The sequence below is a fragment of the Mustela nivalis genome (assembly GCF_964662115.1).
Source record: "Mustela nivalis genome assembly, chromosome: 5".
NCBI lineage: Eukaryota > Metazoa > Chordata > Mammalia > Carnivora > Mustelidae > Mustela > Mustela nivalis.
The window spans coordinates 150,977,326-150,989,489 of record NC_139024.1 but is presented as its reverse complement, the minus strand read 5'-3'; the positions used below and the strand labels follow the sequence as shown (position 1 = coordinate 150,989,489).

Here is a 12,164-nt window from a genome sequence, read left to right as displayed (position 1 = left end):
CCCCCTGCCCCAACACTGGCAACAATGATCTTTTTATTGGCTTTGCCTTTTACAGACATCACAGAGCTGGAATCACAGAGTGTGTGGCCATTTCTGATTGGCTTCCTTCGCTTTGTAACATGCATTTCCGTTTCCTTTATGTCTTCTCATGACCCCATAGCACATTTCTTCTCAGCACTGGACAATATTCCATTGCCTGTATGGACCACAGTTTATCCATTCACCTACTGAAGGACATCTTGGTTGCTTCCAACTTTTGGCAATTACTGAATAAACATCTGTGTGTAGGTTTTTGTGAGGACGCGAATTTTCAACTCCTCTGAGTACCTGCCAGGGAGCATGGTTGCTGGATCGTATGGTAAAAGTATACTAGTCTTGTAAGAAACTGCCAAACTGTTTTCCAAAATGGCCGTACCATTTTGAACTACTGACAGCAGTGAATGAGAGCTCCTGTTACTCCACACCCTGACGAGCATTTGGGGTTGTCAGTGATCCAGATTTTAGCCATCCAGATAAGTGTGTGGTGGTTATCATGTTTTAACTGCACTTCCTTAATGACCTATGAAGTGGAGCATCTTTTCATATGCTTATTTTCTATCTATGTCTCTTCTTTGGTGAGGTGTCTGATGAGGCATTTGGTCCATTTTTTAATAGGGTTATTTATTTTCTTATTGAGTTTTAACAGTTCTTTATATACTTTGGATAAGAGTCCTTCACCAGATACACCTTTGGCAAACATCTTCTCCCAGTCGGTGGCTTATCTTCTCACTCTCTCAACAGTGTCTTTTGCAGAGGGTAAGTTTTAGTTGTAGTAAGTCCAGCTTGTCAGTTACATCTTTTCTAGCTCAAGCCTTTAGTGTTGCCTCTAAAAAGTCATCACCACACCCCGGGTCGCCTAGATTTTCTCCTCTGCTAACTCTATCACCATTAACTGAGTATATATATCCACACCGAGTAGCCATCATGGAGCTGGTCCTTCAGACAGAAGATGAACAAGGCAACCCCTCAAGTACCCTGAAGCACTGCTTCCAGGAACTCCGTCAACCATGAACACAGTGGCGCTCGGATGGGAGAGATGAGAGTGGTCACAGTACAGCGGCACAATCGTGGCATCAAACTCGCCCACATAGGCCCGGAGCACACCGCCCGGCTGCATGCCAGGCCCGACTCTGCCACCACCAGCTGTGTGCCCTTGTGTCTCAGCTTTGTCATCAGAAACGTGAGGAACATATTTACACCCGCTTCACGTCCCGGTGCTGCTGTGAAGATCAGTCGACATAACCCCCATGGAAGGCCCCGCGTCGCGCCTCCCGCACCAGGACCCCACAAAAAATGCCAGCCCTTGTACACACTCCGAGGTGGGGACTCATGTACATAGTCCGACAAACTCAGAAAAATGATCGCTGCTTTATGTTTTTAATCGCTGTATTTCATTTTATTTTGAAATCTCAAAGAAGATTAAGGTATTGTCTAATTCCCACGTTCTACGGCCAGCCAATACAGCAAGGAGCCAAAGGAAATGAACAGCACATGGAAGACGACAGACAGAGCCAGCAGGGAAAGTGTGTGGTTAAAACCTCAGCGTGGTGACGGGAGTTCATTTTCTTTTTTTTAAACACACAATTCCCACTTATAACAAAACAATTAAAATTTTAAGTGAGAAGCTCAATTCATGTAATATTTCAACACTGCATTACTGGTTTTCATTTGTACTAATCTAACAGAGGAAAACGAACTATGAGTATTTAAAAATTAAACCGTAGCACTGAGGATAACTTCTTCTCAGTGGCTTTAGTAAGAATCTGGTCTGAAGAACCATGGCTAATGAAACAAAGCATCAGTTCTATTTTCCAGTGTAACTACAAAAATTATATGCAGGAGAATATCAAAATGGAACACTACTTTTTAAAGTACTTGTAGAAGCACCTGGCTGCCTCAGTCGGAAAAGCATGTGACTCTAGATCTCAAGGTTGTAAGTTTGAGTCCCATGCTGGGTCTATAGATTACCTTAAAAAAAAATTTTTTTTTTTAAAGATTTTATTTATTTACTTGACAGAGATCACAAGTAAGCAGGGAGGCAGGAAGAGAGAGAGAGAAAGGGAAGCAGGCTCCCCGCTGAGCAGAGAGCCCGATGCGGGGCTCGATCCCAGGACCCTGAGATCATGACCCGAGCCGAAAGCAGAGGCTTTAACCCACTGAGCCCCCCAGGTGCCCTGATTACCTAAAAATTAAAAAAAAAAAAATTTTAAGTACTTTTAGAAAGCACATGGGCAACTAATCAGGTGATTAAAAAATGCACACAATGTCAACTATACCTCAATAAAGTTATCCCCAAAACCCACATAAATAAAATCATTTCCTTATTTATTTGTTTATCTATTTATTTATTTTAAGTCAGCTCCACACCCAGCATGGAACCCAATACGGGGCTCAAACTCACAACCATGAGATCAAGACCTGAGCCAGTATCAAGAGTCAGACATTTAACCAACTGACTCCCCAGGGCATTCTTCATTTCCTTATTTTAAGATTTTTTATTTATTTATTTGACAGACAGAGATCACAAGTAGGCAGAGAGAGATGGAGAAGCAGGCTCGCTGCTGAGCAGAGAGCCTGATGTGGGGCTCAATCCCAAGACCCCGAGATTATGACCCGAGCCGAAGGCAAAGGCCTTAACCCACTGAGCCACCCAGGTGCCCCATTTCCTTATTTTAAAACTGATTAAATTATGTCTTCCTGACCTAAGACTTAAATGAAATCTATTTCATACCTGACTCACTTATAAGCCAATCAAATATATGCCTCCCGTATTAGACTGGTGAATGCATGGAACAGTCAAGGACAAAATGTCAATCATTTTACATGTAAATAAATGTTAAGTGATATTTTTATAATATGGCTCACACAATACAGTAATTCCCCCTTCTTACCAGCCAGGGGATATGGTCCAAGACCCCCAGGGGATGCCTGAAACTATGCACAGATAGTACCAAATCCTATATGTATTGTGTTCTTCCCTATAAATACAAAGATACGATGAAGTTTAATTTATAAATTAGGCCCAGTAAGAGATTAACAGCAATAACTAATAATAAACTAGAAAAATTACAACCGTAGACTGCAATAAATGTTATGTGAATGTGGTCTCTCTCTCTCTCTCAAAATATCTTACTGTCCTCTCTTCATGCTTCTTGTGATGATACGATGGGAAACGAGGTGACCAAGGTAGGCATTCTGACATAGGGTCAGGCCACTATTGACCTTCTGACGATAAGTTAGAAGGAAGACCATCTGCTCCTGGACATCAGTCGACTATGGCTAACTGTACCCAGAAAGCAAAAGTGCAGATAAGGAACAGGGGATCAACCACCATATACACCTGCTTATCCTACTTGGACAATTACCTTTAATCGTTTCCTCCACAACTTCTACAACTCGATCTATCTGTTGAACCTAAAAAGAAAACAAATTGTTAGACAAGCAATTGACATGGATGAGAAACATTAATTTGTATTTACCCTTCTGCCTGAGTCAGTGTATCACATTTTCTAAGCACACGAATGTAGGTTTTCTTTAATTAATGCATTGGGAGATATTATAAAAAATATTCTGTATTAATGTTTTGTGTTACAGTGAAGTATGAAATTACTACTCTCCTGTCCTCCAATGATAAAGGAAGAAATCATAATACATTTAAATAAACTGCCTGGAGTTCTGGTAGCATAGCCTATCAACATAAACTCAACACATCCTGAGATACAAACTGACATTTAATTAAAACATGTCTCTTCACACACACATTCTCTTCTTTTCATTCTTTAAGAAAAATGGCATGAAATGACAACCCACACAAAAGGACATGCTGGTATTAAGGAAACCTACCCCAAATTCTAGGCTTTATTATTCTAACCCGGAAGCCCCTTTTTAATGGATATTTACTGTGCGCTGGTCACTGCGCTCATGTCAATGGGAGACAGAGCCAAATAGTAACAGCTCCTATCCTAGACACCAGTGACTAAAGGAGAGCTCCCCAGGGTGCCATGGAAACACAGAGCAAAGGTAATTGTGACTGAGTGATCTAGGAATGCTTCTCAGGGAACCAAAGGGGACTCTTGAGGGATAAACCAGATTAAGACAGGAGAAGCCCACTAAGGAGACTGAGTTAGAATGGCCAGGGTGTAGAAGGAAAATGAAAAAAACAAAGGTTGTAGTGCAAGAAGCTAAGGGAAGAGAGAAAGTCGAAACAGAATGAGTCCTAAGTTGATACTACTCAAGCCTTAAAATCTTCAAATCATTGCTTTATTATAGAAGAAATACATGTTGATTGAAAAATTCAAACAAATTAGAAACATAAAAAGGAAATCGAGTAACCTGTATTACCGTACATCCTCTATTTCTACTCCTCAGATAGTATCATTCATAATCCCTTAATAAGTAGGTACCAGACATCTTCCAATGCAGAACATTTATGTGTAGCTCTGCTCTGTCCTTTCTTACGAATTATGAGATACATAGGTGGACAGATAGATGAGAGGGAAAGTAACAAACCTGCCTCTTTATTTTTTTCTATACAACATCAATACATAGAGGTCTATGTATTCATTTATTTCACTAGCTTCCTAGTACTTCCTGTATCGATAGACCATAATGCATTCACCCATTCCCCAACTGAGAGACCCTTATTTTTAATCTTTCGTTATCATACAACGATGCTGCAATGAACTCAACTGAGTAAAAACCTTTTATAAAAGTGCAGTGGCAAGTCTCTTTTAAATATTCCCTTGGCCTCACTGTGCTATGGGAAGTGAGGAAAAGACTTGTGAGAACACACTTGGATTCCACTCTACCTCTGACCACTCAGCCCAGCATAATAGTAGTAGCTGCACTAACTACTGAGAAACTGCCAAAGGAAAAGTAAATCTCTGTTGGATCATAGATCCCATAGAACCCACCTCACTGGAACCACTGGAACCACTAGGTTCTGGTTTTATGAAGAGAATTCATGTGGCCTCCTTATAGACTGTGATCAAAGCCAGAAAAACAGGGTTCAAAGAGGAGGAAAGTACCCAATAGGGTCAAATGCGACAGAGATAATAAGTTCACATAAAGACTGGAATATAAATGCCTGATCCAACAATGAGGGAGTCGATGAGCTTAGGGGAAGAAGTGAGGTCACAGTAATGAATCATAACTAAGAAAATACAGTAAAGAGAGCCTACTCCTACAGACAGATGGATGGAAAGGACAAGGAAAGAAGAGTTGCCCCAATTTCCCAGTGGAACGGGGATGAATAACCAAGATATCAGCTGAGGATACAAGACGGAGAATAAAAGTAGTACAATAGGAGATAATCCAATGGTGGAACAAAAACAGCAAAGTGTTCCTATATAGCTGGAGATCTAATAGCTCAAAGGGATCACTGCATCCAGTCTTACAACACACAGACTGGGAGGGAAGCAGTATTCCTAGAGAGTCAGAATTTCTCTGGAGAAGTTAACTACAGGCAGAGCAGTCAAAAAAATTACCAAGTTGGCGGCCAACTAAAACTGTAATACTCTTAGAAGAAGACATTGTCATAAATGTAGGTGAACCCTCGGTTAGATGGTGATGTTTTAGATATTACACCAAAAACATAAACAATAAAAGGAAAAAGATAAACTGAACACCATCAAAATTGAACACCATCAAAATTAAAACCTCTTGATACATCAAAGGACACCATTGAGAAAGTAACAAGACAACACAGAAAATGGGAGAACATTTTTGCAAATCATAAACATGGTATGACTCAGATTTGTATCTAAAATATGTAAGGAACTCCTTTAACTCAATAATAAAAAGACAAATCATTTAAAAATGGGGAAAAATGAGTGGCTTAGTTGGTTAAGCATCCGACTCTTGATTTCAGCTCAGGTCTTCATCTCAAGGTTGTGAGTTGCAGTAAAATGGTGCAGTTGCTTTGGAAAATAGTCTGGAGAAGCCTCAAATAGTTCACAGAGTCACAGAACAATCCAGCAATTCCCATTGTAAGGATACACCCAAGAGAAAGAAAAACAGACGTCTACACAAAAACCTTACAGACAAATGCGCATGGCAGCATTATTCAAAATAAGCAGAAGGTGGAACCTATTCAATTCTCATCAACTGATAAAGAATCAAAAGGTGGTACAGCCATACAAGGAAATACCATGATACCATCAAGGGGAACAGGAGCTAGAGTAGTCCCCCCTTATCCACGGTTTCATGTACCCGCAATCCAGAACCAGATGGTCCTCCCTCTTACATATCCTTAGAAGGTCCACAGGCTAGTTCACAATGCCTATGTCACTTGCCTCATTTCATCCCATCACGTAGGTATTTTATCATCTCACATCATCACAATGAGAAGGATGAGTACAGTAGGATGACTAGAGTACGTGAAGATATTTTGAGAGATAGACCACATCACATGTTACATTACATAATACATTACCTTCCATTATATTATAGCACGTGATTATAATTGTTCTATTTTATTAGTAGTAATTGCTGTTACTCTCTTACTTCACCTATTTCTAAATTAAACTTTAGCACGGGTGTGTACGTATGGGAAAAGAACACAATATATACAGGGTTCGGTACAATCCATGGTTTCTAGCATGCACTGTGATCTTGGAATACATCCCCCACAGATAAAGGAAGGGGGTACTATATGCTGAAAGAGTATGCTAAATGAAGCCAGACCAAAAAAAAAAAAGTCAAATATTGTATGATTCCAGTTATATGAAATGGCCAGAACAGGTCAATCTTCAATGACAAAGTAGATTAGTGACTGCCTGAGGGCGAGGCAGTAAAAGAAATGAAAGAAACTGCCAGGGAGTGCTGAGTTTCTTTTTGGAAGGATGAAAAAATTCTACAATTGACTGTGGTGATTGTGGCATAATTCTGAATATATTAAAAACCATTAGATTACACACATTATGTGAGGTCACTGTATTGTATGTGAATTACAGCTCAAAAAAGCGGTTATTTCAAAAATAATAATATGGGCCCCCTAGGTGGCACAGTCAGTTAAGCCTCCATCTCCTGGTTTCAGCTCAGGTCCTGAAGGCAAGGTCATGAGATCGAGCCCCATATCAGGCTCAGCACTCGGCTCAGAGGCTGCTCAGACTCCTTCCCCTTCTCCCTCTCTCCCAGCCCCCCGCACTCTAGCTCTCTAAAATAAGTAAATCCTTTAAAAAAAATAATTATTATACAGGTTGGAGGTACTCAAATGTTCTAATGCTAAGCTAATGAAACTCAAGGAAAAATTAAGGAAATATTCCAAATTAAAGGAGCCTAAAGAAACCTGAGAACTGAATGCAACTTGGCGTCTGGATTCTTTCTTCCCCAAAGAAGAGGGACATTATTAGAGAACAGCTGGCAAGGGCTGAATAAGGCCTGCATGCTAACTTATAGAAGTGTATCTTTGCTATAAAGTTATACTACAGTAGCATACAAAAAAATCCTTGTTTTTGAAATATATATGTATTCAGAAGTAAAGGGACACATGTTTTCATCTTACCCTCCAAAGGATCAGCAAAAAAAGTGTGTGTGTGTGTGTGTGTGTGTGCATACATACATAAGAATTATAAGCAAATTTGGTAAACAGAAACATTTGAGGAATTGGGGTAAAAGGTATACGGTAATTCCTTTTGTTTGCAACTTCCCTGTGAATGTGAAATTATGTCAAAATAAAAGTTTAAAAATATGTGTGTGTGTGTGTATATATGTATGTGTTGAAGAAATAAAGAGATTTTCTTTTGTAATGATGGTCATACAGAAAAAAATATATCCTGATTTTTAAAGTACTGAATACATTTGCTTTGTGGTAGAAAAATCGATGTTTCCCAGACATAAGTTAATCGCTGGGTGGTGGTGTGGAGGACCTCTAGGACTTTAAGAAGTATCTACCAAATATTAAGACAAAGGAAAAAAACCAGCATTTGATTACAAACATGCAAAGGGATGGTTCAGTGAATGACCTAAAGAAAATACTGTGCTGTGTCCATTTCTAGTAAGGAGGATACTGGAGGAAGTAGTTGGAGAAAAAGAAAGAAAGGGAAGCAGAGAGGGATGGCGGAGAAGAGTCAGGAGAGGGGGAGTTAGAGGAAGAGAGGAGGCAGAAGGCAAAAAAAAGCCCAAGCAAAAGGCAGGGAAAGAAGAAAAAACAATCACAAGAGAACAAACTCAAAATTCACACACAGTAATGAAGAATATATTGAATTCATTCTGGAGAGAAAAGGAAAGCTGTTCTTAATTAATACTATAAATTGTAGCCCTGAATACACAAGAGCTTAGTTTCTGGCATATAATTCAAATAAAATAAATAAAACAGTATCTTGTGTCCTTCAGGCACTTGGTTATAAATATACAGGAAAAAAAAAGGCTTGCAGGATGTATGTACTGACTCCATATGTTCTCGACAAGGAAGAAAGGAGTCCGTGAACAAACAATTCATAAATAACATTAATGAGTCACTCTGCTGCAGAACTTTTAAAAGAAATCCATAAAGATATTTTATTCGGCTATTACGAACTACTCCGAATTTATAACTCGACACGAACTGAAGAAACAAACCTATACCCAGTCACCTAAAGCGAGTGCAAGTGCTGTTCTGAAACGTCGGGAGTGACTGGAGCAGTGCGACCCCAGACCTTTCCCCAGGGATGGAGGTGCTCACAGGGCCCCACGCGGCTACTGCGTACTGGAAATGTGGCTACGGAGACGGAGAAGCTAACCTCTAATTTTGATTAATCTATACAGTTCCGCGCGGCTCCTGGCAACCACAGGTTTAGGGTATGCCTAAGACAGCCCCCCCGCCCCGCCCCAGCTCGTGGCAATCGGTGACGGCAGCTCTAGGAAACCTACGCACACCTCAGACACAATCTGGCCAACTGAGGTAACAAAGAAGTCTGCATTAGGGTGCATTTGGAAGTACCTCTTTTTTCTGAGCGATCGGCACCACTGCGTGACCAGTGGAGACGCAGGGAAAGCTAACATTCCCTGAGCAATTACTCCGTCCCAGGCTCCGTGCTAACACGGCACCTGCATTGTCACATTTCATCCTCACGACATTCCCAGGCAGTCGACAGCACCGTGACTTCCGAGGCTAAGGGAACTGAGGCACAAGGACATCCAGCTAACGGCTCACCAAGGATTTTTAGGGATCTTACCGAGGAATGGCACATGGGTGGCACACTTCATGAATTTTCCTTTTCTACACGTGTGGAGGTCATTCCTAAATGACCACAGAATGCGATCCAACCAAACCAGGATTTTAAGAGACCCCGAAAACAGCTACTCCCCCAGACCTTCCCCCACAGATCACCCCTGGCATGCACGCATTCCCTTGACAAACGTCTGTTAAGCGCCAACAAAGCACAAAGCACTGTTCTGGGGACATAATGGTGGAAAATACAAAGGCCCCGCTTCGGGGGGCCTTCCGTTCTAATGGCGGAGAGGGAAAACCATGCAAATAACTGAAATGTTCATTTCTGGTCATGACGGATGCCGTGAAGAAAATCAAGTGTGCAAGAGGCCAGAGGTGGAGAGGGCAATTTCGCTACAGTGGTCCGCAAGAGCCCCTGAACGGGCAGCGTCAATCCTGGGACCTGAACCCTAAGACAAGCATCAGCGTGAAGCTCCAGGGGCCGGGACAGAAGGGATGGTGAATGAGGGGCACAGTGACTGGAGAGGAGGTCAGATGATCAGAGGAGGGAGATTAGGTGAGACACTGTACCTCTTGCTGTGCTGTTCAGATGCTATTACACCCGCCCAAGGGAGTCAGTGCGGGGTTAACAGAACTATTGCAACAGCACGGCTCAGGGTAATGCTATTGAAAATGTACACAGACTACTGTTCACCTGCGTTTCTCTACTATTTGGTCTGAGTCTTTTTCTACTTGCATACATCTAGCTGGGGTTTTACTATTTCTAGACCTCATCCCAAGACACCTCAAATCCTTTTGCAAGAGAGGTTAATACATTATAGGTACACATTAATACAGATCCAAAGGAATTCTCTCGTGGGCTCTCCTAATTCTGATTGTATGTAAATAGGGCAACCTGTCTTTACCATTCTAATTAAGAAATATAAGACCAAAACCTCAAAACCACCTAAAACTCCATCAACCTTTAAAAAAAAAAAAAAGTCTTTCTATCTCTGTTAAAAACTATGCTATATAAAGTCTTTTCCTCAAATGTAGGTCTAAACTTTTCACTAGAACCATAATGGGAGTTTAATTCAGTAATCACTACCTGATAAGTTAAAGTTCAATATCGACTTCTCTGCAAAAAAGTAAGACATTTTTCTCTCTAAAATTTTTTCTCCGAGCTGTGAAGGAAAGACCCTTCTTCTATACATGGTGTTGTAAGAGAGCTCAATGTCCCAATCTCTAAAATTTGAGGAAGCCATAGTAGTCACTAAGCTAACCTTACTACCAAAAAAACACTGAATTCACTAGTCTGTAAACAAGTTAGCTCATGAAGTACATAAAAGAATACTGGATGCTACACATGGTTTAACTTCTTGAACAAAACCTCATTTCCCAGTATAGTTTTATCTTCTTTCATCTCTTCACTGAGAAAAATTCTTTCCCAATGGTAGGAGTAGCCCTTTCTCTAAAAATTACATGGCGCACGTTCCACATATCACTAAAAGCTTATTTACTACCTGAATGGTACCAGTGAGTGATGAACATTCAGTGAGAGATGAGATTTACTGATTGACAGGTAAGGCCAGGCTAGAGGGATACCAAGAAAAATGAGTGCCCATACTGGAAACTTCCTCCTCTTAAATCTGGTTAAAATACCTGTGAAACTTTCTGTAGTGGGAAAACAAAAACAACTCTTTCAGCAATTGTACCAAAACTCAACATTTGCCAAGCACAAGTGCACAAAGACACATTTTGGGGACATTAGAATATGATAACCCTATTAAATAAGAGGACAATATTACAAAGTAAAAAAATGACTTTTAAAGTGACACTGAAGTTAAAAAGAGATAAAAGAATCAAAACACAAATGCACATGAGAGATGTAGAACATCAGGTAATAAATAATGCTGTCTCAGGCAAGATGTTCAAGTCCTAAGCCCCAGAACCTGTGACTGTGTCCCCTTCCCTAGCAAACGGACCTCACTGATGTGATGAGACTCACCTGGATTCTCTAGATGCGCCCAACCCACTCACACGAGTTCTTAAGGGTAAGTGTCCCCTGTGTGGGACAGAGAGAGACACACTGATGGGCCCCAAGCCACGGAATGCATGTGGCCTCAAAAGGCTGCAAAAGGCAACAAGAAAGCCTCTCTCGCAGAGCCTCCAGAAAGAACGCAGCCCTGTTAACACCTTGATCTTAGTCCAATAAAATCCATGTCCCACTTCTGGTCTCCAGAACTGTAAAATAACAAATACGTGCTGTGTATTTACTGTGTATTGGGTATAAGCAACTATATTTGTGGCAATTCATTACCTATGTGGCATACAAAACTGATGCATTAATTAAGAAACCAACATATGGGGGCATCAGCACCATGAAACAGGAAAAGAGAAATTTAAAAACAAACGCTCTGGGAAAAACAGAACAACATGGAAAAAAGTAAGTTAAATGCATACCTTATATTTAACATTCACTCAACAAATACTTTTTGAGCCCGACACCACACTGAGCACTGAAAGTAATGTAAAATATCTAAACATGTAAAATAATAAACAACAAAGTCCTTGGCTTTAAAGGAGTGTCCATCAGAGTAAAATGTAAATAAACTGAGAAGTTGAATTAATCCTTTTCATACTTAAAAAAAAAAAAAAAAGGTTTAAAACAGAGAGAGAGAGAGAAATGCATACTTTATCAGACCTGCTCTGAGAATATAAGTTTAAAGTCTGGAAACTACAGAAGAATCTCATTGCCAACTCATCACTCCCCTGCCCCAAATTTCCAAGTTTCTAATATCACAGAATTTTAAAAAGGCAATGAAAAGTGATAAAAAGACAAATCTTTTCCCCGTGTTAAAAAAAAGGTTGATTTCCTACTGTTCGGCTGCAGGAGTCCTTTACATATTCTGGATATAAAGTGTTTGGGAGATAATGTGTTTTGCAACTCTTTTCCCCCTAGTCTGTGGCCTGCCTTTTTCATTTACTTCAGAGT

General features: G+C 40.5%; 1 protein-coding gene across 8 annotated transcripts in view; it reads right to left on the bottom strand.

Annotated features, from left to right (window-relative positions):
* The window catches only part of CDKAL1 (CDKAL1 threonylcarbamoyladenosine tRNA methylthiotransferase), a 631,102-nt gene that overhangs the window by 439,756 nt on the left and 179,182 nt on the right, over window positions 1–12,164 (bottom strand). For all 8 annotated transcript variants that reach the window (XR_014311876.1, XM_082730990.1, XM_082730994.1 and 5 more), the window contains one exon: window positions 3,405–3,453. Coding sequence is in view for 7 of the 8 variants with exons in the window: in XM_082730990.1 (XP_082587116.1) it covers window positions 3,405–3,453 (49 nt within the window). In the remaining variant the exon portion in view is untranslated. The remainder of the gene's footprint in view (window positions 1–3,404; window positions 3,454–12,164) is intronic.